Consider the following 27,367-nt stretch of genomic DNA (forward strand, 5'->3'; position numbering starts at 1 on the left):
GTAGGACATATGCTATCTTTCTCCCGACTATGGTACGGTGCCGCACGTGTACTGCTCCCGTATGGCCCTGTGCTCCTATTGCCGTGTGTGGGGGACGTATATATGCCGTATATATACGTCAGCCTTATATACGTCCCCCATACGTTTGTGTAAATATATCCTAAGACTTATATCCTAATCATTGAACAGGTAGTGCAACCATTAGGACCCTCAATGATCATGAGCAGAGGACTGGATTAACTGGATTGATTGTGCTCTTTAGTGACCCCACCGTAACGTAATAATGTCCCTACACAGACTCCATAGATGTCAATAGAGTTATATTCACTCATGGACACGACTGCTCCAGACACTTGGGTTCTCTCCCCATAACTTCAGATATTTGAGGGACCCATGATAGACACATTGCAGAATGTTTAGTAGTAAGACAGTTGTAACATCTTGTTGAATCATTTGGTAACAATGAATCAAGATTTTCCAACTGGTGCTCCAAAGCTGGGGTAGGATTAATGTAAGTCTTAGATGTATCAATGATCCTCTTAAACCTTAACAAAATAAAGAGTTGCAAGAACATTAATCTCTCTGGGATTTGCATAGCTTATACTGCTATAAGGTGATCATATAACATCTTTGATAGACCCAAATCCTTAGACTCCATAATACTTCTATAAACCATTATATAAATAGGGCTTTGAAAAGTATTTACCCCCCTTCTAATGGTACAATTTCTTAGGCTGAAGTATGTATGATAGTAAAGCAAGAGGAGTGTTTATAGGGAGCAGATCTAACATTATCCCCCTTTCCCAACTACCAATATCAACTATATGACGGTTAACACCATTAATGCTGTAATAATAGGAACCAGACAAATCCTATCAGTTTTCCACATTGCTTATGCAGTTTTGTATGCAGGAGATATGGAGTACTGGCTGACACCTTTAAGCTGTATATTGTGGTAATTCGGCAGTCATTCCGCAAACATCAGAAACCAATAGTCACCCAATTGTAGACAGTGTTGTTTCAACCTTATTATGTCTCATCAGTGAAGTGTATGGAATTGGTTAGGCCAGGTGAGAGGCCATGGACATAGGTCAGGAAGGAATTTCTTCTCCTTCTGGATATAACCTCTTTTTAGCCAGACAGAGCTTAGAGGCCATGAATGCTCTGCTGGGGATTCTAGGTAAGGAATATGCAAATCAGTTTTTCAGGGTGGGAAAAGTATCCCTCCAGTGCTACTTTAAATAAGTTTAATTATCCCATGTCATGTCGCTAAGCTTCTTGAAAGGCATGGATGTAGACATAGATGTAGAAGGAGCTCCATTATATAGGGTAGCAATGGGGGCACAGTTTTCTAGCTACAGCTGGGTCCTTTGAGGACTTTCATCATTAACTGCAGTAAATGAATGATAATCGGGACAGATTAAGACTGTCATGGGCACTGGGCTTTATGAATATTGTAGCCCCATCAACGCTGAAATCACTTCCTACATATGGTACTAGAACCAAGCGTCTGTGCGGTTTCAGGACCTTTGGAGGACCTGTAAAGGTCCTGAAATGACTCTTATGTACATCTGTATTGAGAGCAGGAACAGATGTACAAGGATTTCATGAGTAAAGACCTTCTCAGTATAAAATTGGCAGGTGGTTTGGGTGGCCATGGCCCCCCTAGAAAGCTTGGGCCCCGGGCAATGATGGCATTGTCTCCATTTACTGGTATTTTTTCAAAAATACCCTCAAAATGCTCTGTATACCCCCTCACCTTACCAAAATCATACACATAACCTTATTAGTAACAACATACATATACAGTATACAGCATGCATACACTGTATAGTGACCTTATACAATACTGAACACAACAACATGTAAATAATATTATTACAATAAAACATACAAAAAAACATAAAGTGGATAAAACATCAGGTAAAGATCATCTTGCCCACAGGGAGCTCACAATCTGGACATGCACATGGAGGGGAAACATACAAGATTATCAGCCGAAACACAGGTACAAGTCCAGAAACCTGAAGCTGAAGGTGTATCAGGTGCACGTCCATGTCATCAGGATTCTCCCCGGAGAGATGAAAATAACAGCAAGTGAGAGGAGTCATTAATATGCTTGTTAGTCAGTAGAACAATGACTGTGCAATATATCATGCAAAATCAAAACTAATCATTTACATACAAGATAAATATTACGCAGCCACACAACCTACAGTGATAGGTAATCACAAAAATGTTAAAGTTTGCAAATATCACACTGGTAGGATTAGAGTAGAAAATCATACAACCATCATATAGATAGATAACAGATTGATAGATGAGGATTGTGCAAGAGATATGACAGATGCAAAGATTAGAGCAACTGAAAGATAGACAACAGATATATGATATTATTAGATATATAGATACTGTATAGATAGATATATGCAGTAAAAACGGTTATAGTTGAAGTTTATATAAAAATATGTTGGAGTGATGCCTATCTGTATAGTTCTTGTATTAGGCTACATTCACACGGACGTATAAAACCGGCCGTATCCGTACCGTATTTTTACGGGTTACATACGGCCACATTCATTTCAATGGACAATACGTTCAACCATTTATATTGCCGTTTTTGACACTGTAGCGCACCGTACCGTATACTGGCCGTATAAAAATATAGAGCATGTCCTATTTTCTCCCGTATTTCAGTTCTGTATGCCCTAGAAGTCTATGGGGACGTATAAAATACGGGTTAAATACATGCTGCATACGGATGAAAAACGTCACATATATACGGCCCGTAAATACGGGACTGGAGAAATCATACGTCCGTGTGAATGTAGCTTTACATAGAGTTTTTGCAACAATCTGAGGGTGGCCAACCATTTTTGGCAAGTATCAACCAGTGATACCAGATAGGTAAGTAGAGAGAGAGAGATAGATGATAGATAGATAGATAGATAGATAGATAGATAGATAGATAGATAGATAGATAGATAGATAGATAGATGGGGTAGCCATTGTTCCAGCAGCTAGATCATGTCCCCATTTACTTCTATGGGCTCATACACTTCTATCGCCCCGAGTGGACTGCCCAAGCCAAAGGTCCTATTCCTGGCCATGTTTTCAGCTGTCTCTTCATGACCTCAATCATATCCATGGCCTCCTTCCTTCTAAAATCAACTTTTATCCTAATGAACTCAAAGGTCTAACCTATCCCCGCTGTGATCTGGCTTTACAGACTATTACACTGTCTCATCCTCCCCCTGTTTCAGTGTCCGACTGGCCCACCAGAGTACCAGAGGATCCTCCGGTGGGCCTTGGCTTAACCCAAAACTGAACCACAAAGGTCCATCAGAAAATAACACAATTTGAAGGATGCCAGAGTATATTTCCTGGGGGATAATGAAGTGTGGGCCCCGAGATTGATTTTCTCTGGTGGGCCTAAGGAAACCCAGTCCAACACTGCCCTGCTTCACCAGCACTTGTCCAACGTGTATTTCACCCTCCCACTGGCTGCTGAGAGAGCAGGGGGGAGAATCAGACAGTCTGTAAAGCCAGATCACAGAGGGGCTATGGTAGCCCCTTTTAGGCTCGCAATAACACTTGGTACCTATAGTCAGGTGTGGCATTATTTTTAGAAAGAAGCAGTCACGGTTTTCATTCGGTGGGCCCCCATAACATAACTTTGCTTAGGGCCTAAAAACAACGAAATGCACCTTTGTATGCAGCCACCACCTGGCACCATGTAGTGCCATGTAGCATGTAGTCAGAGCTGGTAGTTGCTCTATGGGGCAGATTTATTAAGCTGTCTGAAAGTCAGAATATTCTTAGTTGCCCAATGGCAACCAATCACAGCTCAGCTTTCATTTTACCAGTGCTCATGAATATTTTAAAGGGGAGCTGGGATTTCTTGCCATGGGCAACTAAGAATATTCTGACTTTCAGACAGCTTGATATATTTGCCCCTATATGTCTCTACAGCACCAGACATGCAGCATTAAGTGTGATACCTATGTACAGAAACTTATATGACATAAAATATATTTTGCAGCCCTGCGTCTTATCCCAACGCTAGTAAAAAGGAAACATTATGATGGGATAACAATGCAAAACTGCAGAGGAGGAAGTCCAGAGGTGAAGTTATATATATGTTCTGTATATACAAGATAACACCGATGTCTGTGGCTGTAAAATAAAATCTCTATGGAATCTGCAACCTTTGTCCTCTCTAGTCAGGAGTGACGCAGTCAATACAAGTCACACTGAAGACCAGGTTTACTTTCAATGGTTTATTGTTGCCTTTTCAGAATACAGAGATACATAGACGTGAGGCACAGAGCTTACATATAACATGTATATACTGTGAAGGCTACAGGCGGACAGTACACATACGGCCTTTGTGGTGGGAACAGTAATAATGTTCTATAATTATACACTATACAGTTGTATTTTCTTATATACATAGTATATACATAAAGTCATATATAGTCATTGGCTTAGAAGACATAAATCCTGCGATGGAGAGGATCTTCTCATATTACTGGATTACTGAATGGCAATAAGAACACAGTTTACACATGTGACAAAATCATTAAATCTGTGAAAACCAAGTAAATTTCTTTTTCATAACTGAATAGTTCTTATATTTCTTAAAGGGAACCTGTCATCAGATTTTACCCTGTTAAACTACTACCCCCAGGCGCGTAACTTTAGGGGGTGCAGAGGGTGCGATCGCACCTGGGCCCAAGAGGTTTAGGGGGCCCATAAGGTCTCACTTTTCCATGTGGGAAGACTAGTACTATAAACCATACATTATAGTCGGGGGCCTGGCACAGACTTTGCACTGGGGCCCACCAGCTTCTAGTTATGCCACTGACAACCCCCACCCCCACACCCTTCTTCCTCCGCCAGAGTATGAAATGTCCTTTCTAGAATTGCCTCTTTTATGTGAAATGTCACCCATTATAAAGAAAATCCCCAAATGGGCAAAGAAGAGTCATATTTGTCTAAAATGATGCAAGTTTAGAGCTAGGGGAGGGTCACTTCAGGGATCCCTATCTTCGGTTCTTAGTACCTACAGATAATTGGGGGTGATTTATTGAAAGCGTTTGAGAGCAAAACTGTTCTAGTTGCCCATGGCAACCAATCACAGCTCAGCTTTCATTTTCCCATAGCTGTTTATAAAATGAAAGCTGAGCTCAAATTGGTTACCTCAGACACAGCTTATAAATCTTCCCCAATAATCTTTGAAATCACATCAGGCTTGTGGCTCTGTGCGCTACAGAACCGGAGATGCAGACAGTTAAAAAAAAAAGTGTGAATTGGATTTTTATCTGCAGCTCACATTTGTGTCTTTAAGTGCTTGTATCTGCGGTGATGTAGATCGCAGAACTATAGGCACCATTGTCATCTTTAAAGGACACCTGTCATCAGGTCTCTGTCACTAGTCCTGTCCCTCTACCTGTTGGAGCAGCTCACAAGGATCCATCCCAGCCTTTATCTAGTCAATTCATACATTAATAATTGTAAAATCATCTTTTCTTTATTATGTAAATGAGGCTGGTCACATGGTCAGAGGCAGTGATGTCACCCCTGTTACCCCTCCCCCTGCTCATGTCTGTGTGTAATGTATAGTAAAGCATTGCTAGTGTCTGTGCTTTATCTGCTGACCCGTTCTTCCTCCTAATACACATGTGAGAGACACAGACATCAGCTACACAAGTACCAGACATGTTCTGCTATACACATGTGTGATACACAGACATCAGCTACACAAGTACCTGACATGCTCTGCTATATCATGGCTGCCTGGAACTGTTGTATCTCTCCTATACACACACAGGCTGCAGGGGGCGCCAGCACCAGGAAGCACATCATTATACAGCCTCACATCATTATATAGGCTGTCAGTCATGTGTATAGATGTATCTCATTCACACACAGGCTGCAGGGGGCGCTGTAAAATGACCTATTATAATTGTTGTTTCAGCAGTTAATTGCCTTTGGCCTATTATTAGATCAGTGGGGGAAGATTTTCCATACCCCTGCCAGTCTGCTGATTAAAGGGGCTAAAAAAAATGCTACTTTAATTAACACCAGCAACAACTCCATGCATGATGTAGAAGCTGGGCATGTTACTACACATAGGGCTGACCCAGTCAATTGCAATGCCATAGTACCAGGTACAGCAGCTAGAGGGTAGTGTTCCGGTTACATTATGGCAATGCTCACCTAATGCCACCTAGTGCCCTTTCAATAAGCTGGAATAATCTCCTGTCCCGTGTATAGGCTATCCTTTGTAAGATCCTGAAAAACATGGACTCTCCTTCTAGTGGCCTTCACATATGTATAATATTTAAGTTGGCTTTCAATGAACAAGGCTTTTCTGGGATAATAATTTGGGGATATAAACTAAGGAAAGGTCACTCAAATCAGATTGGTAGGGGTTAAACACTCAGCACCCCCTATAAATCAGCTTTACTTAGCAGCTAAAAAACAGAGAATGGAATACGAGGCAGACAGTGCCACTCTCTTTATAGTGGCTGAACCAAGTTACTGCAGCTTAGTTCATTTTAGGTATTCTGCACTAACCTGTTGTGACCACTGTCTGCAGCATTACTAATAATTGACATGCTGTGACTATATTGGGCTGTAGTGAGTGCACACTCTCGATGTGATGTCACCATTGAGGCTGGAAATTATGTAAAAATCAAGGAAAGTATATGGTAAGTTATTTCCTATTTTTAGAGCACTTGGGTTTAGTAGTAAAAATATTTGTGATTCTGGACAAACCCTTTAAATGGATTCAAACAGTTGTTTCTAGATATCCTCACAAATTACAGCTGATTGTCAAGGGTCCCAACAGGAACATACTCTAAAAGTTAGAGTGGGCAAAGACAGGCAGTCCTATACTGCATTAGATGTATCAAAGAGTTGAATTATAAACCTGGTGCAGTAGAAGACTATGTTATCCTAACTTTGGTTGGCTTAGCTTACGCCAGGAAAAATGCACCAATTTTAGGGACATTACCCTATTCCTGTGAAACTAAACCCTTTTAAGGACACATCTCTTTTGTCCTATTAGTTATAAACTGGCCTAAAACTTTATAAAACCCTTAATAAATGTGTCAGTGAGCATTTTAGACAACTTTTGTCATGCAAATAACACATAAATCTTTCTTAAAGGACATCTACCACCAGGACACAGGATTGTAGACCAAGCACACTGACATACTGGTGTTTGCCCGTTCTGGCAGGATTTTCTTTTCTTTAAGCTTCCTATACCCTTGTCTTTAAGATAAAAAGGCTTTAAAATTATGCAAATGAGCCTGAGGGGCTAAAGGCTAATAATAATACCTATGCAGCCTGGAGCCCCTCATGCTCATTTGTCTTAAAAAAACAAAAACAGGACATTAGAGGCTAAAAGAAGAGCAGATCCCGTCAGAGGGAGCACACACCAGTATGTCAGTGTGCTTGGTTCACAATCCTTCATCCTGTTGGTAGATGTCCTTTAATAAGATTAATAAATCTGTTCAAGTTTGATGAATCCAATGAGGGATTGTTGAAAGAAGAGAACCCTTTTAACTACACCATCAATTTTATGTTATTTGTTACAAGTCTATTAAAGTGATTGTCCATTCTTTTCATTATATAGTTAAATACAAAATTTTTGCCTCCAAAGTCATGAAACTCTGACTTCCTCCAGCCACCCTTAGGGGGAGCTAGTTGCATACAGTTTACATATCAAACTCAATAATAGAATTGTATACAGCTGCTTTGAACCTGTGGGACCCCTGACACTCTTAAAAACATTTTTGGATAACACCTCTGGTGAAGAGCTACATCCTTGATGTTTTTTTCTTGCAAAGTGGGGGAATAGGTATGAAACTAGTAACCATTGGATTCAATATCATAACATTGGGCATGGGCTAAATGCGCTATATTCACCATCAGCAACACATTCAGAACATAACCACCATTAATTATTTGGTTTTCCTTAATACACAGGGATAATGCACACAGTGATGTCAAAGTGCAATGATAATACACACAGTGATATCACTATTCAAGAATAATGCACACAGTGATGTTACAGTACAAGGATAATGCACACAGTGATGTCATAGTACATGGGTGATGCACATAGTGATGTCAGAGTACAAGGATAATGCATACAGTGATGTCAGATAACAAGAATAATGCACACAGTGATGTTACAGTACAAGGATAATGCACACAGTGATGTCATAGTACATGGGTGATGCACACAGTGATGTCACAGTACAAGGATAATGTACACAGTGATGTCATAGTACATGGGTGATGCACACAGTGATGTCACAGTAAAAGGATAATACACACAGTGATGTCATAGTACATGGGTGATGCACACAGTGATGTCACAGTATGGGGATAATACACACAGTGATGTCATAGTACATGGGTGATGCACACAGTGATGTCACAGTACAAGGATAATGCATACAGTGAAATCATAGAAAGGATAAAACTTGAGGGGATGCAGGGAGTGTACTGAAGCCCAAGAGCCTTAGAAGGGTTGTACCGACTTTTATTGTTGTCCCCTATCCACAGAATAGGAAATATTCCAATCAGTTAGGGTCCAAGTGCTGTAACCCCCACCCATCACAAGTGAGAAGGCACCGTTTTTACTTATTGAGGGTGCTGCAAGGGGTGGTTTGCAACTTTCTGCTCTCCCATACACACATGCTTACACCTATGGCTTCATATATCACATTGGGTGCCAGCAGTTGGACCCCCACCAATCAGATTGAATCCCCTTTCTTGTGGATAAAAGATCTCATGTTGAGAGGCTGCAGGGGAAGTGTCACTTTAGACCCCCTCTATCTTATGTTCAATATTACCTAGAAACATGGTGTCATATTAAAGATAAGATTCTTATCTTTATGATCACATCAGCCATGTTCTTCTTTACAGAACTGGAGATAGGAGCATCTGAATTGAAACTCCCCCTGCAGCCAAATATGACTCATCTCGCCTCATTTTCACATGACTTCAGTGGAGATTTTTTAAATGGTGAGCAAAGAGGGAATTTTATAAGGGATATTTCATCCCCTACCTTAGGTGTGTAGTAGTTCAATGGGGTAAAATCTAGTGACAGGTTCCTTCAAGTCCTGCCCTTGCACAAACTCTCCTGGCCCCTAAATAAGTAGGGACCACTTTAGACAAGGCTTTGTACACCAAATGTACCGGGACTGTTCTGAAAAGTTGGGCACAGTCATGCAAATTAGGAATAGTTGGCAATTATGGTACAGACACAGCTCACACAGCTCAAAAGGCGACCTTATTCACTGTAATATCACAAAATAGTAAATATTAAGCATAATGCTGTTACTATGAATAAATATTAGACACATGGGGGTAGATTTGCCACGCATGAGGAAACGCTGCCTCTCTGACATTGCCGGATATATATCTAAATGCTTCATCCCTCCTGATGTATTCGGTAGTATGGCTGCACCAGTGTACAAATATATGCCAGGACCTGCCCAACTACCCAGTGACTGTTCAGCTATCACAGGCTATAGCGAGTGTGCAAGCACAGGGCAGCAATGTCCCATTCCGGCGCTGTCCACATCCCCCTTGATGCCCCTCTGCACCCACAAGGCATGGAGGTGGCGTAAAGGGGAAAGCAATCTAATTTCCATGGCTGTTCCCCATACACCTGGCATACTAATCCTGATAAATGTGATGTCACACCACATAATTCTAATGCCAGAGAAGTGATAACTTCGCTTAGTTGCTGCAGACTATTACATCTGCTCTACCTAGTAAATAATAATAATAATTCTTTATATAGCGCACACAGATTATGCAGCGCTGCACAGGCATGTCAAATTGGTCCCTGTCCCCATGGGGCTCACAATCTAAACAACCTAACAGTATGTTTTGAAGTGTGGGAGGAAACTGGAGTACCTGGAGGAAACCCACACAAACACGGAGAGAACATACAAACTCTTTTCAGATGTTGACCTGGGTGGGATTTGAACCCAGGACCCCAGTGCTGCAAGGCAGATGTGCTACTCACTCAGCCACCGTGCCGCCCTATAAGTAATAACCACAGCCTGGGACACCGCTGTGCGATAAAGACTCAAACAGCATGGAGTGCTACAGCAGCCTTACAATCTCTGTATTTTCACTGGTGCTCCCCATGTGGTGGCTATAAGCTGACACGTTTTAATTGGGTTTTCTGAGAATTGGAGAAGGTATTAAAAAAAAAATAGAAAGCTTGAATAATGCTTATCTTCAAGGAGAGACACAGACAGACAGGAATATTACTTTTAGCCGGTGACAGGTTCCAATAGCCTATGCTGTTCTGATTTTAAAAATGCCTTTATCAGCATTCTGAATACTGCCACTACTTTATAAAAGTTTATTTCACATTGCCTGGCTCCCTGACGGCAGCATGTGGTGAGTCCTGGGGGAGGTGTAGTTGCAGCCTGTGTGTGCCTGTGTCTACTCATGCATTCCTCCTCTCCTCCACACCATCCCCCTCCCCGGTGAGGAAGGACAGGAAACTGAGACACAGCATGTGTCCCCCCCGGGAATCATGAAATAAAGTTTTATAATGTACTGAAATGATTTTGAATGTTGGCAAATGCATTTTTAAAATCAGCATAGCATGGGCTATTAGAACCTGTCGCCAGCTAAAAATAACATTCCTGGTGACAGGTTCACTTTAATACTAAACATGCCCCTCTCGTATTTTTATTCAGATTAATTGAAAACCCCTTTAAATACGGGGATTTGAATATTACATATACATACATATACAGAGAGTGATAGATGAAATTTCCTTGCCTACATAAGACATTTATCCAGACAGACTATTGCAACTAAAATGACAATGAAATTAAAGATGGAAACTGACTTTAGAATTTCTAAAAGATCGAGAAAGACCATTTACAGAACATTATAGAATAAACGGACAGTTTGATATTAGGAACATATCAATTAAAAAAAAGTGATCTATGTTAAAAAATTTAAACCTATCTTAATAGCCATGCGATATTTTCTTTAACAGACCATATGCAAGCTATACCTATACATTTTTAAAAATGCACATATCATGCAAAACCTAATATAAGGCAACAGTATAAGGGCTACATGCAAACATGACCATCTCTGCTTGTACAATATTCCTTGGTTTTATTACTTAACCAAAAGTTGAATTTTACCTACAACATGGGGGTAGAACCTGTTCTTCCACAGCCACCCCGGACATGCACTGCTCTGTGTACTAGGTGGGGTGATCCAATATTCATAGAATACCAGTAATAGACCAGCTAAGGTTGAGATGTCTAAAAATCAATAAACTGTTGTAGATGACCCTTATGAATGTACCCTTATAATCTAATGGATGGTATAATAGTATTCTACTTTAAAACTACATTATTTTAGTCTTTTTAGACAACTGACATAATTTCCTGTATACTGACCTAAAATACAAACATGAATATTCCAAAATAAATCTAAACATAATGCACATTTTGCTATAAAGTATATTTAGCATGTTACAAGGTCATGTGATTTGGCACAGAGTTTATCATTAACCCTTATTGATGTAGCTGTGGTGAATAGACAGAGGTATATAGGGTGAGTGACAGGTAAGGGGACCTTGTGCTTTCTGTCTAGTATACGGTAGTTCTATATATTTGCTTAACCTGCTCTCTGCTTTTAAGAGATCTCCATGCATAAAAGAGGTTGGGCACGAATAAGAAGGTTTACCAGGGTAATACAATAGTATTACAATACAATACAATACAATTACAGTACAATACAATAATAGGGTCACTAGTAAACTTTCATCTTCTGTCTGTCAGAGCTACAAGTCATTGGACCCACTGGCACCCACTTTTGGGACTTCCTGCGATGTCCCGTGTCCTGGTGGGTCTAAAGGCCGTGCTCCCATTACTGCCAAGGGAATCTGCACGCCCCTCTATGCAGAGGTGTTCACAGAGGGGGGCATGCACAGTGCTATCTGACCCTCCATAGGTCCACATGACATCACGGAAATGTCTGAGAACCGCTTCCAGCAGATGATGTGGCCCGTGGCACTTGTAGGCAGAAGCGGGAAATTCACCAGGGTAAGTACAATATGGGTGACCCTATTAGAGAATTGTACTTACCCTAGTAAACTTTCTTATATGTGTCCAACCCTCTTATAGCTTTGCGTTAGTTCACATGTAGTGCCAAATTTATTCTTCTTTTGTAGTCAATGGGAAGGCTGCAAAGTCTTTGCAAAAAAGAAGGCACATGTCCTATACTCAAAACCAAAATCCAACAAGCCATACGTAACTCCAAATATAAGGCAGGTCTGCTAATATCTGAGCTGGAAATTATGGCAGTAGTGGGTGCTCTGGTATTCTGAATCAGAGCTCCAAATTCCCAGCACAGATTTGGGTGTTGGCATTTGCCCATAGAGGGTACTTACTGAATATTGTTTAATATCTAAGGTTAATGTAAAATTATCTCTATGTCTATGGACAGAAAAAGCAAGCCTCAGACCAATATAAGAATATAGATCAAATAATACATTAATTTGGATTTAAAGGAAAAGAATGTTTTTCCAAGTTTGGCATTCATGTTGTTCTTTTCGGCACATTACATTATATCAGAGGAACTGTTCAATCTCATCCCATGGACAAACAATGAGTATTATATCCCCGGGTGCTGGGCTCTAGGAGGCACTGTCACTTTTTTTCTCTTTGAAAAGAAAGTATGTTTTTTCTTTACGGGACTGGTGGGGAATTCGGAAGGGATGGGCGGCATCATCCCCTACCTTCTCTTTGCAGGCAGAATTCCTCCTTGGTATTGAATGCTCTCCCTAGAAAGGAAACACATGAGTACCTGTCTATAAGCAAACAAGAAATAATTGCACATAACAGTGTACACTGGATAACAATCCCTGCTCCACAGAAAAGAGATTTTCCATGAATATGGAAAACTCCCAAGGGGCTTGGGTAATATAAAAAAACATTCTTATCCAAAATTGGTTTCTTGTTCCAGAGGCACTATGGTACTTCCAATTTTGAGCCCTGAGTTCTAGATGGTCACTGGACTTGATTCATCCAATGACCAGCCTCCTCAGACACGGGACTTCACTTCCATTTTCCAGGCTACTTCACTTCCTGTGTTGTCTCCTAATCCGAAGTGGCCGGTCATCAGATGAAACAGGTCCCATGGCCCGATACTGTACTGATGAGAAGTAAAAACATTGAAAACTATTTCTTTTGTTTCTTCATTCAGATATTATCCCACATCATATCACTTGGCTTCTTGAAAGTCAGACACTGATGTAGAGGGATCTGCCTAAAAAGTAGCACTGAGGAATAGTGTTCAATATCTTATCCTGTCAGCTTTTCTGGATTAGATTTTAAGGCAGAAGGCCCCCTTAAAATCTGAGAAACAAATGTGTGAGCCTGGGCTAAGGAATTTAGTCTACCATTACCCAGCATCAAATCCCAGGTACTTACCAGCGAAGTAGAGCGCTTGGTCCGAAAGCGCAATTGCTTCTCAAAAGATTCCGAAAATTCTTGTATAGAGTTAGAACGTTTTTTCTGTCCCTTGTCCTCAGGCACTGAGGCATCAACTGAGAATATTTTGCTTAACTTGGAGTGATTGTTGCTTTTGGTGTCTTTCTCCACATGAGGTTCTTTGTATCCTTTCAAATATACTGGAGATGGTGCCTTAGATGCTGAGTGGAACCTGGCCACATGCATGGCAGAGAGCTGGGCCTGGATAAAGAGAGGGAAACTTCAGGAACCGTGTAGGAATCAACGTGCAGAACACACACATTAAATATTATTAAAATGATACATGCCCCGGTCTCCATGGCCGCACCTTGAGTGGGTGCACAGTGTGTTGTCAAATCTGGTCCAGTCTGTTTCTCACATGTGAAAAGACTACTACTAAATATAGTATATTAGGAGGCTCTAGTATATCAGCTCTACTCACTCCACCTGATCATTGACCGGTGAGCTACGTCCCGGAACGCCCAAGGCTGGGGCAAGACATAGAATAAATGTAGTAATTCCAGCGCAGGCTCCCACAAGGTCTGGAGAAATTCTTTATTTGTGCATCAGCAAAAATACATCCGATCAAAATGGATAAAATGGATGATCCGAGGTACATGGATAAAAAAACAATCAACGCGTTTCGGCTAGCAAGCCTTAGTCATGATCCAGGAGGGAGGGGCCTGGTACAGATTCTGCATTGAGACTCATTCCGCTGTAATGTCTGCCCATGGTATTTGCAATTTAACTTTGCTTATTTAAAGGGGTGTTCCCATGAAGACAAGTTTCTTAAATGTACTCAGGATAACAAAATAACACATTCTCTAATTTCCTGTTATTAACAAAAATACAGCATTTCACAGATATAATTCCAACCTGTCTCTATCAGTCCTGCTGTACACAATTTCAGTTGCCTCTAGACACAACCCTGTAACTTCTGACTTAGGGTCGGGGGCCACCATCTTCAATTTCTGTATGACATCGTGCATTTGAGATTTCTGTCTCTGTCTGCTCTGTGCCTATAGACCCTCCCTCTGCAGTCCAGAACATAGCTTACACTGACACTCACTGACTTCCTGCCAGGGAACACATCGTGAGGAGAGAGAAGCTGCAAGCTATAGGCAAATAAGTTATCTGGGGGAAAAGGGAGGCAGGCACATATCTGTGAGAACAGAGATGTAGCAGAGCTGACAGTGTAAACGTCTGTCAACCTCTGTCTGTCATGCCTCTGTGTAATAGGTATCTCACGCACTTTATGATCTCTGATCTGTCTCATCTCTCTTTCTATGTGTCAGATACTAGATAGTCAGAAGCCAGATAAAAGTGTATATAAACCTGTACCCTGATAATCTAACCACATTGTCAGCTCACAGAACTAAATGGATTATAATGGGGCACATTTACTTACCCAGTCCAGTCGCGATCCCGCAGCGCGTTGTCTGCCGGGTCTGCCGATTCGGGTCTGCCGGGATTCACTGAGGTCGTGCGCCCGATATCCAGAAGGTGTCGCTGTTGCACCGAGGTCCGCCGGAGTACACCTTCTTCTACCTGGTGCATGTGAGAGCTTGATCTTGTGACACAAATCGTTTTTTAAAATTCTGCTGTTTTTCCGAATCCGTTTTTCCGAATATTCGGGAAACCCGATGAAAGTGCAGCGTTCGGACCCTTAGTAAATGAGCCCCAATGTGTCTGCTTAGAGAGTCCCTACCCACACCCTGGGATTTAGCACTGACCAGCCTAGGGAGTGATAGGAGCTAAAACAGCAAAAAAAAAGTACAATTATAAAGAAAGTGGTTAAAATTATCTTTTTTTGTAAACCTCTCTAGGGGATTACGATTTGAGAATTTTCTTTTGTAGGAAAACCCCTTTAAGGGCACGTGAAGTAGAAGAAGCTGACACACGGACTGTCAGAAGACGCAACAGGTTTATCTTGTTGCTAGCAAAATGGACTTCAATAAAAGGCATATTTGGAAAGATGGAGAGAGGATTATGAGGGCCAAAGTAAGTCGCTAAAAAAGCAATTTGCTCTCATAAGATATTTACCAAGTTTCTTGTAGTAGCTTGCGCTACTGATTTATGTTAAGTTTTTTTTTAAAGTTAGTGGTCATGTAAAGTTTCCCCAAACTTCTAGTTTATTTCAATTAAAATAGTGAACATTCATATCTCTATCAGTAAGATGTGAATCACACAGATCGCCCTCTGCTTGTCAGGTTTCAGCAGTTATTATTATCTGGATTACGTTGTATAATATTCCGGGCAATTACTGTACAAATCCAAATCTGTTAATTATCTGTAAAATATCTGGATAGTTTCTAAAGCCACTCATGATCTGGCGTGTTTAGCTACAGAGAGACAGCCTGAATAAACCAGAGCCCAGACGTGACTAATGTATGCGATGTAATGCCAAGATCAATACATAATTAGATGAGTGGACGGATGAATCGAAGAATAAAAAACAATATAGCAGATTGACTCTTCTATGTCACATGTGATCCATTTTCTTTGCCCAAGCATTTGAGCATTATGACTTTTTGTTTTACCAGTTTTCTTTATTATAGAAATTGGTGTATATTATATTCCATCTAATCAGCACACATCTGCTATGAAAGAGTTTTGCCCTTTAAAGAAAATTCTCAGATTTCAATCCCCTAGAGATGTTTACACAATAAAGATCATTTTTAAGCCCTTACTTCAGAATTATACTCAGTTTTATTGCTGTTTTAGCTCCTATCACTCCCTAGGCTGCTCAGAGCAAAATTCCAGTGTGAGGGTGGGGACTCTCTAAGCAGACACATTATGATCCATCTAGTTCTGTTAGCTGAATGTGCTTAGATTATCAGAGTACGGGGTTTATATACACTTTCATTTAGCTTCTGAACATTGTACTAGTATTCGACATATAGAAAGAGAGATGAGACAGATCAGAGATGATGAAATGCATGTTACACATGACTTTCTCAGCTTTGCTATAAAAGCCATAACATACACTGTCAGCGCTGATGTGCCTTCCTTCCCCTCTCCTCACACTGTTTGCCAGCAGGAAGTCCCTGTGTTAGCTCATCTTGGAATGCAAGGGTGGGGGATGGAGGCAGAGAGAAGCTCAGTACATACAGGAGAACAATGTGTCCTGCCCGACCCTAGACTTCTGATTTACGGTCAGATCCAGAGGCAACTGAAATTGTATATACCAGGACTGATAGAGACAGGTTGGAATCATATCTGTGAAATGTTGTATTTTTGTTAATAACTGTGAATTAGAGAATGTGTTTTATTTTTATTTTGATCATTTTGTTATCCTGTGTATATATAAGAATCTTGTCTTCGTGGGAATAACCCTTTAAGACTGACACATAAAAAACAGGTATCTCTGGCTGATGAGGTAAAAGAAGGAGGCTTCACTTTGCATATCAAAAAAGTAGAGCAGAACAAGTAATAGATATATATTGGTAAATTACCTCATGTTTTTGTAATGTGTGTGTGTAAGTGTGGGGGGCAGGATATGTGCTCAACCCCTTTAAAAGACCTGATTAGAAACACTTCATTCACCTTCACACAGGGTCTTCATACCAGAGATGTAGCTGCTCCAGCTGTTTTGAGATCTTAGGAGAGAAGAGACCAGACTAGGTTGACCCCCATCCCCTATACCAGTGCAAACCTTTTAGAGACAGAGTGCCCATCCTACAACCAAAACCTACTTTTATGTCGCAAAGTGCCAACATGACAATTTAAGCAGTAACCTATTTGTGCATGTAACGGGTCACACAGACAACAGAACTAAAAGTCTCTATGGGAAGAGTCCGGAGGGAGGAGTCTGTGGACCAGTGGACCCTCTGGACCACCGCAGGAGATGGTATGAGGCCTGCGGTGGCATCCAAGGTACAGGGAAGTGCAGGAAACAGTCCAAGCCTGGGATGACAGCAGCAACACAGAGGAACACTGGTAACGCTGGCACGGACTGCAGACACAGCTGGACTGGAACCCTGGAAGGCACAGCAGGAAGCATATGGGAACGCTGGAGACGGGAAACACGGAGGCGTCTGGAAACGCTGGAAGACAGGACACACCAGGAGCGTATGGGAACGCTGGAGACACACAGAAACACAGGAAAGCGTCTGGAAATGCTAATGGGTTTTCTCTTCCACAGGAACGGCTTAGGGAAGCCTGGCATGGAAACCATAGGAGATCCTAGGAGAATATCCGGGAGGGAGAGAAGGGAGGTGCCGGATTATAAGGGCGAGCCAGATTAGCAGCAGCCAATCAGGAGGACGCTGGCCCTTTAAGGCTTGAGAAGTCCGCGCGCGCGCCCTCTAGTGGTGAGAGTGAGCGACTGCAGGCAAAGAGCATGCGGCCTACACGCTGGGAGCCAGAGTACAGGCCAGAGCCAGGAGAGGTAAGTGAGGGCTGGGGGACCGGGGACCGGCAGGCAGCAGAGCACGGGTGTACCCGCGATCCGCGACATGGATCGCGGGAGCACCCGTGACAGTGCATCTGTATAACAAGTTTCAATCATATTGACGCCTTGAGGACACCAATACAATAGAAAGAAGATGGAGAACTTTGGATAATAGCTTCCTTCCAGGGTCCCTGAAGAGAAAGAATAGGGATCCAGAGCAGGAGCTCCAACGATAATCCATCTCTATCCACACCTTCTCGCTTCTCGTGTAGTCCTGGCACTTTAAAATAGTACTGAGCATAGCATGTCCATGGCTGTCTTGGACCGCAAGAGTAAGCCTTGAGTCACACTATCAAATTCTGTGCTGGGTTGAAGGCATGAGTGCCCACAGAAAGGGCTCTGAGTGCCACCTCTGGCACCCGTGCCATAGGTTTGCCACCACTGCCCTTAACTATTAGTTATTAAAAGAGACTAAGCCTAACCCTTCTCTCTAGAGATTGCTAGCAAATCAAGGAGTAAAGTTGGCCTTACACTTAAGATTGCATATAGGGATAGCAATTAATCATTGTACATGGTCATCTGCTGGATACCTTAGCCCAGAAAAAGCAGTTTAATAAGTTTAAATGGGTTGCATTAAGTTTGATTGTTTTCTTCTAACCAAAGTATAGGGGTTAACACCCTAATAAGTTGCTGAGTCAATTACTGGGAACTCCACCAATCATGAGAAAGGACTCCCACTTGGAGATGGGAACGGTATCCCATTCTCAATAACTTATGGAGTGGAAGCTTCCTGCTGTTCCATTCGGTACTATGGGAGTGTCAGAAATGTCTATGTGAGAACCTTAGATAACAATTTCCGACACTCCCATAATATTGAACGGAGCAGCAGGATGCACACTGGATATACTGCTTCATCAATAAGTGAAAATAAGACCCCCATTCTTATGATCCCAGCCTGTGTCGGACTGTGTTTCCTTAGGCCCACCAGAGAAAATAAATCTGGGGGCCCACTTTTTTATTATCCCCCAGGAAAAATACTCTAGCAGCCTTCAAATTGTGTTGTTTTCTGATGGACCTCTGGGGTTCAGTATTGGGTTGAGTCAGAGCCCACCGGAGGATCCTCTGGTGCTCTGGTGGGCCCGTCCAACAAGTACTTGGACCACTCACTGTTCAAATTGTTATCCAATATCCAGTGGATGGAGATAACAATTATACTTAGTACAATCCCTTTAAATATAGAAGTTACAAATGTAATTCCCTAACAACTATAAATCAATCTGCTCGCACACTCCTCTTATATAACTCCATGAGGCCAGACCAGACAGTGAGTTTAACATGACAGCTATAAAACCCATATTTCAATCTCACAAAAACTTTGTTCCCAACATAAACTTCATTCATGGAGATTACATTACACAGATGGAAACCATTGCACGTATATAACAAGAGTATGATTTTAATCTGATAAATTGTATTCTCTTATTTCCAAGCCACAAGTATAATACATAGGATGCAAGAAGCGAAGAATGAAGCGAGATCCCATTGGTGCTGTAAGTGGAGCAGCACAAGATTTACAGATTATCCTCTTTACAGATGACACTAAACTGGAGAGTGATAAAAATGCAGAATGTAATTTTTGTTTGGAAGGATTTAGAACACTGGGGACATGGCATTCTGTCATAATATCTCAGCGATACAGAAGCTTAATAGCACTAACACAGAGAATGCTTTCCAGAGAGAGATTAGACAAGTGTTCCTTGATAATATTGTCACGTTACGGGAATGTAACAAATGCAAATTTTGGACGGCGTATCTGGGTAATTATTGCAGTATCTCAGTCACTAATCCCTTAAACTTCTCAGTTTCCCATCAAAGCAGCATGAAGCTGACTGGTCACTTGGCATCATTCATTTATTAGCCATTTTTCCTTCTTTTAAATATAGTTCCTATTATAAAAGGGAATCGGTCAGCAGTTTTGACTATGGTATGTAGAACTGCAGGACAGTGTTATGTAACAGTCCTGAAGACTTGTCTGATCACACCTTTGTCTGTGGTATTAATAGCAGCAGGACTGAGAAAAATGTATTTATATTCCAGGATTGTATCTGCAAGAAGTTTATCCAGAGATATCGGTTATTAAATGTATTGAATACATTAACACTTCTGCATCTGTTGCTGTTGTGTGCGGAGGCATGCTGATATGAGGTGATCAATCAGTTTCATATTATTTTGGGAATCAGTAGACTCCCTTTTAAAGAAAAATTGTGTAAATAAAGCTTAAAAATACACATTAACAGTTTAATAACTTTCTCATATGGTTGTGTTTCAGTTTCTTTCAATAACTTTAAAGTATTAGCTTGCTGTCAATGAATGAGAACACGTGTTTACTGTACACTTACATGCAGGGGCAGATTAAGTCTGCCATAGGCCCTGGGCTGTATGAATATTACAGCCCCTACAAGTCTGGAATCACTTCCTACATCTGGTGCTAGAATCAAGTTTCTAGGGGAATGGAGGATGTGTCCATTTTGGTGTCCATTTTAAGGACCTTCAAAGGTCCTAAAATGGCTCTTGTGCACATGTGTATTGAGAGCAGGAACAGATGAGGATTTCATGGGTAAAGGTCCTTCTAAGTATAAAATTTGGTTAGTGTAGCAATGGGTACTGGAGAACAATACTCAATGGGGCACATTATTATTTGTGTCCTGTGGTCCAAATATGCCATTGATTGACCAAAGCAGGTCCTGTGAACACCTCCAGTGCACATGTTCCAGTTCAACCCACAACCCAGGAAAGCTGAGTAAGTACACTGCCTCTTTTTGCAGCAGCACCTGAAAAAAATTATCTATACTGGAGAACAATCCTCAATAGGGCTTATTTACCAAGGGTCCACGGATCACATTTCCGTCGGACTGTTCATGGTATTCGGGATTTGCGCCACTGGGACAGTTATTTAGATGGGGATTGTGCCGCAAGCGATCGGATTTTGGCGAATCGCCGCCGGCTTTCATGCGACAGAAATCGGGGGCAGGTGGGCCGTCGGATGATCCGACTGATTGGAACTGATCACAGAATTTAAGATTAAAATTGTGATGCAACCAATGCACTTACATACACCAGAAAGAAGAAGGTGAACTCCGGCGGACCTGAGCGGGGGAGCGACAGATGAAGGATATCGGGCGCACGGTCTTAGTGAATTTCGTGAACTCCTCTGGACGGGTAAGTAAATGTGCCCCTATGGGTCCCTGAAGGGACTTTCCAACAATGATTGTGCCCCTCCAATGGGGTAGATACATATTGTAGATGTTTAGTTCATATATCAGAAAGGTAAACTTTTTTACTTAGCTTTATGAGTTGTGGCTTCACTGCTTGCCCCTGAACAGTCTTCATAGTCCTCACCACGGTATTTTCTCTTCTATATACTACACAGTAGTGGGTTATAATATAGCGGATTTGGGAAGTAGCCTTGGGCCCAAGCCTTCTTGGGGTCTCTTGGGCACCCAAACCACCCACCAAATTTCATAGTGAGCAGGACCATCACTCTTGAAATCCTCATACATCTGTTCCTGTTCTCAGTACATGTACTCATGTACACAAAAGCCATTTCAAAGTTTCCCCTAAGGTCCTGAACCCGCAGATGGGAAGCAGGCTGAAGGGACACATCCTCCATTTCCCAAGAAGCTTGATCCTAGTACCATATGTAGGAAGTGATTTCAGACTTGTAAGGGCCCAAACTATTCATACATTCAAAACTATCTTGACTTTAGAGGGCTTATGCTCATCTTTATGGGTCAAAATATAAGAATATATGAACATATAATAACATATAATATGAAGAATTGGAAGAATTGGAAAACATTCACTAGGTTCTATCTATAGCAAACTTAACCCCTTAACGACTTGGCCTTTTTTAGTTTTTTCACTTCCATTTTTCACTCCCCACCTTCAAAAATCTATAACTTTTTTATTTTTCCACATAAAGAGCTGAGTTATGGCTTATTTTCTGCGTAACAAATTGCACTTCGTAGTGACGGTATTTAATATTCCATGGTGTTTTTTTTATTTTGCCGTCTTCTGGCGGCAATAACTTTTTCATACTTTGGTGTACGGAGCTGTGGGTGGTGTCATTTTTTGCGACTTTTGATGGCGTTTTCATTGCTATCATTTTTAGGACTGTGCGACCTTTTGATCACTTTTTATTAATTTTTTTATATTTTCCAAAATGGCAAAAAAATTTCATTTTTGACTTTGGACGCTATTTTCCGTTACGGGGTTAAACGCAGCGAAAAACCGTTATTATATTTTATAGATCGGACATTTTCGGACGCGGCAATACCTAATGTGTTTATTATTTTTACTGTTTATTAATATTAATATCAGTTCTAGGGAAAGGGGGGTGATTTGAATTTTTAGGTTTTTTTATTATAATTTTTTTTTTTAACTTTTTTTTACTTTTACTTTTACTATTTTTCAGACTCCCTAGGGTACTTTAACCCTAGGTTGTCTGATCGATCGAGACATATACGCTCAGTTAAGGCTAGGGAGGCATGTAATGCTTTATGTACATCCCTCATGGCTTTCAATGGCCTCCGCTGAGCATATACGTCTCAGCAGAAGAGAAAGACATAGCTTGCTGCCATCCTGTGCATCACAATTGTGTCAGACGCATCCCTTTTGTGGCGCAGCTGAACTAGTCTTTATGTGACTCAAATTAGGGGGCGTTCCGGTTCTCAGTCAGACCATGCACCAGATTTATCATGCAAATTCCGACAGATATCTGACATCATCTATTGTCAGTAGTGATGTAATGATGGGTCAGTATTATCTATATAGGGGTCATTGTACAGGGAGGAGGAGGAGATAAGCTGTGACATCATCTATTGTCAGTAGTGATGTAATGATGGGTCAGTATTATCTATATAGGGGTCATTGTACAGGGAGGAGGGGATAAGCTGTGACATCATCTATTGTCACTAGTGATGTAATGATGGGTCAGTGTTATCTATATAGAGGTCATTGTACAGGGAGGAGGAGATAAGCTGTGACATCATCTATTGTCAGTGGTGATGTAATGATGGGTCAGTATTATCTATATAGAGGTCATTGTACAGGGAGGAGGAGATAAGCTGTGACATCATCTATTGTCAGTAGTGATGTAATGATGGGTCAGTGTTATCTATAGGGGTCATTGTACAGGGAGGGGGAGGAGATAAGCTGTGACATCATCTATTGTCAGTAGTGATGTAATGATGGGTCAGTGTTATCTATATAGAGGTCATTGTACAGGGAGGGGGGAGATAAGCTGTGACATCATCTATTGTCAGTAGTGATGTAATGATGGGTCAGTATTATCTATATAGGGGTCATTGTACAGGGAGGAGGAGGAGATAAGCTGTGACATCATCTATTGTCAGTAGTGATGTAATGATGGGTCAGTATTATCTATATAGGGGTCATTGTACAGGGAGGAGGGGATAAGCTGTGACATCATCTATTGTCACTAGTGATGTAATGATGGGTCAGTGTTATCTATATAGAGGTCATTGTGACATCATCTATTGTCAGTAGTGATGTAATGATGGGTCAGTGTTATCTATATAGAGGTCATTGGACAGGGATGGGGAGGAGATAAGCTGTGACATCATCTATTGTCAGTAGTGATGTAATGATGGGTCAGTGTTATCTATATAGAGGTCATTGTACAGGGAGGAGGAGATAAGCTGTGACATCATCTATTGTCAGTGGTGATGTAATGATGGGTCAGTATTATCTATATAGAGGTCATTGTACAGGGAGGAGGAGATAAGCTGTGACATCATCTATTGTCACTAGTGATGTAATGATGGGTCAGTGTTATCTATATAGAGGTCATTGTACAGGGAGGGTGAGGAGATAAGCTGTGACATTATCTATTGTCAGTAGTGATGTAATGATGGGTCAGTGTTATCTATAGGGGTCATTGTACAGGGAGGGGGAGGAGATAAGCTGTGACATCATCTATTGTCAGTAGTGATGTAATGATGTTGTTATCTTCTATTGTAGAAGAGAAATCCCAGCCCAGAAGGTTCTGGAGGTGTTTGAAGTATTGTGCCCTCTGCAAATTATCCTCTACACAACACTCATTGTACAATCATATTATCAAATAAAGCCTTCTGAAAATCATATGGCTGCCATTCAGTCCAGGCACTGGATTGAGAATAATTTTTAGGATTCTCAATTTCATTACTGAACAGTACAAGAAACAAAACAATTTCTAAAAGATCTCACAATCCTTCCAAAAGTTTGGAAATTTTACAATTACCATTTGGCTTGGAATCTAAAAAACTAACTAAAGTCTTAAAAACATATTATATCACTATTGTTATTATTCACTCGTTAAATAGTGTTTTCATGCTCTTAAACCAAAGGTAAAATATACAATGAATCTTTTTCCATAAAAGTATTTATCAAATCAGGAACCTACAGAACCCAAACCAGGAACCTACAGAACAAGTGTTAGTCTTCCCAGGGACTATAAAGTGATAAGGTATAATGGAAAGACTTGCACCTGTTACGTGAGTTCCACCCCTGGCTTTAGCTTAAAATAACTAAAGGAAATAACTGAAGACTTAAAGGGGTGTTCTCGTCTGGGCATTCACATTCAGTTTGATAAATATGCCATATATAAACATTTCTTCAATTAGATGTTATTAAAAAAAATGTTCCTGTGTGAAGATAATTTCTCATAAATGTAGCCATGTTGTCCCTTAGAAACGAGATAGCTTCCTCGGATACGGCCACCTCTGCTGGAGGGATTGCACAAAGAAACAAAAGGTTTTGTATATGAAATGTCCGGGAGTTACTACATGTCCCACAGCCGTCCTGTGGTAATGATTGCTGAATCCAGGAGGTCAGGCAGCACTCTATAGCGTAAGTCTGGCCACCTCTGCTAGAGTGTGACGTGGTCGTATCCGAGGAAGATATCTCGTTTCTAAGGGACAACATGACTACATTTATGAGAAATTATCTTCACACAGGAACATTTTTTTTAATAACATCCAATTGAAGAAATGTTTATATATGGCAGATTAATGAAACTGAATGTGAGTGCCCAGACGAGAATACCCCTTTAACGTAGATGTGAACTGGGCCTAAGCTTCTTGAGAACATAGGGGCATCTGCTCTGCTACTGCTGCTCTATAACATGCTGCCTGCAGATAGAACACTATGTACAACCTGCTCATCTTTTTCTGCTCTTTAACATTCTGCCTGCAGATGGAAAATTATGCACAATCTACTCAGCTTCCCTTGCTCTATAACATGCTGCCTGCAGACAACATCTTGTACAATTTGCTCAGCTCCTCCTGCTCTGTAACATCCTGTCTATAGATATGACACTATGTAAAATCTGCTCAGTTCCTTCTGCTCTATAACGAGCTGCCTGCAGATAGGACACTGTGCAATCTGCTCAGCTCCTACTTCTCTATAACATGCTTAATGCAGATAGGACACTATGTGCAATCTGCTCAGCTCCTCCTGCTCTATAACGAGCTGCCTGCAGATAGGACACTGTGCAATCTGCTCAGCTCCTACTTCTCTATAACATGCTAAATGCATATAGGACACTATGTACAATCTGCTCAGCTCCTCCTGCTCTATAGCATGCTGCCTGGAGATAGGACACTGTGGGGCTCATTTACTAAGGGCCCCGCGGACCGCACTTTCGTCGGACATCCCAGCGATTTCCGTTTTGCGCTGCTGGGACAGGGATTTAAAAGGGTTTTTTGCGCACGCTATCGGATTTTGGTGCAATCGCGTCAGCATTCATGGGAAACAAATCGAGGGGTAGGCAGGCGGACAATCCGACGGACTCTGACAAACCGCAGGATTTAACTTATAAATTGTGTCGCAAGCCAAGCACTTACATGCAGCGGGAAGAAGAAGGTGAACTCCGGCAGACCTGAGCGGGGAAGTGACAACATGCAGGATATCGGGCGCACAATCTTCATTAATTGCGGCAGAGTTCATTCTCGTCGGACAGTCCAGTCCAGTAAATGTCCCCCTATGTGCAATCTGCTCAGCCCCCCCCTATAGCATGCTGCCTGCAGATAGGACACCATGTACAATCTGCTCAGTCTCTGCTTCTTTATAACATGCTGCCTGCAGATAGGACACTATGTACAATATGCTCAGTCTCTGCTTCTTATAATATGCTGCCTGCATATAGGACACTATGTACGATTTGTTCAACGCCTCCCTTACAAACTTTGTGCATGTGCTAAAAAAAAGTAGTTTAATAAACTTTAAAAAAGAAACAGACTTCCTGATCAGGCAGTCATCTGGGGAGGATTGTTAATACCAGTTACTATGACTTGTGTTCTTCAGTTTTGATACAGAGTAAGTATTTGTGTTTACAAAGTTTAACCCGAACATAAAAGAACTTAATTTATACAAACTTGAAACATTGTTAAACTCTTTCACAGCTACACGTCATCTGAAAACTTTGCCTAAACTCCTAAAAATTGCAACCAGATATTTTTATATTGTCCATTAAATGTCAGTGTAACAAAAGTGATAAGCTCCTTATAGATACATTTTTTTAAACTAACATACTCATGACCTCGTATTCAAGTTCTGATCCACTTTATAAAAGTTTTTCTTACATACCGGACAAGGAAGAGACGCTCTCCTCTCCGACAGTGCACGGGATTGCCGTTTCCTATGGCTCCTGAGATCCTCTCTATGGCTTTCTTCAATCCCATTATGTCCCCAAAAGCTACTCATCCATTTGGCAAAGAGAATGTCATCATCATCCTCCTCGTATTCCATGTAAGAAAGTCCCAAGTCTGGGATTCTCCCGCCGGTGCCGTGAAAAGCCAGGACAAGTTGTTGAGTGTTCCTGTCAACTAGAGAGCAGCTATAGCTAGTGAAAGGTTTAGATCATTTCAAGCCGCCCCCCTCTTAAGCTGACTTTAAGGAAGAAGGGGGGGGGGGGACAACAAAGCAGCAGTACAAGCCACGGTTTTATATAAGCCAATCCCTTGTAATCTATTTATCAGAGGGGATGGGAGAGGTCTTTTTAATCTTTCCATTACATTGATTCCAAAGTCACACAGCCTAAAGGGTGCTAAATAACAAGTGGCACTGTGTGGTGCGGCTCCCCTGCTGTCCCCTGCATCTAGCTGTCAATAGCTGTCAGGTCTAGCAGACAAGAACATGCCTTCTAGGTACAGTATGTGCTATGATTTCAATAAGGCAGCAGCTATGAAAATTGGAATGGACATATTGACAATTGCCAGAAACTGGCAGAGTTGTTATGGAAGTTAAACAGGCGCAGACCAGAGTGATAGCTACTACCCAAGCTGCTGCTCTTAGGCTCACAAAGGCCCTTTCTATCTTAGTGAAAAAAAAATGTTAAAGGGATTTTCCACTTTTAGAAAATAATTGATAT

The 27,367-nt window shown here is 41.3% G+C and overlaps 1 protein-coding gene across 3 annotated transcripts in view; it reads right to left on the reverse strand.

The window, feature by feature from the left end:
• Window positions 1–26,912, reverse strand: part of LNP1 (leukemia NUP98 fusion partner 1) — a 32,154-nt gene extending 5,242 nt beyond the window's left edge. Inside the window, exons 1-4 of one of the 3 annotated variants that reach the window (XM_072138472.1) lie at window positions 26,584–26,912; window positions 13,506–13,766; window positions 12,812–12,856; window positions 2,025–2,069 (exon numbers count right to left, since the gene is read on the reverse strand). In XM_072138472.1, coding sequence (XP_071994573.1) covers window positions 2,025–2,069; window positions 12,812–12,856; window positions 13,506–13,766; window positions 26,584–26,745 — 513 coding nt within the window. In that variant the 5' untranslated portion in view covers window positions 26,746–26,912. The remainder of the gene's footprint in view (window positions 1–2,024; window positions 2,070–12,811; window positions 12,857–13,505; window positions 13,767–26,583) is intronic. The other 2 variants (XM_072138473.1, XM_072138474.1) reach the window with 2 other exon arrangements.
• Window positions 26,913–27,367: the final 455 nt, after the last annotated feature.

This window comes from Engystomops pustulosus, chromosome 2 (genome assembly GCF_040894005.1).
Source record: "Engystomops pustulosus chromosome 2, aEngPut4.maternal, whole genome shotgun sequence".
Classification (NCBI taxonomy): domain Eukaryota; kingdom Metazoa; phylum Chordata; class Amphibia; order Anura; family Leptodactylidae; genus Engystomops; species Engystomops pustulosus.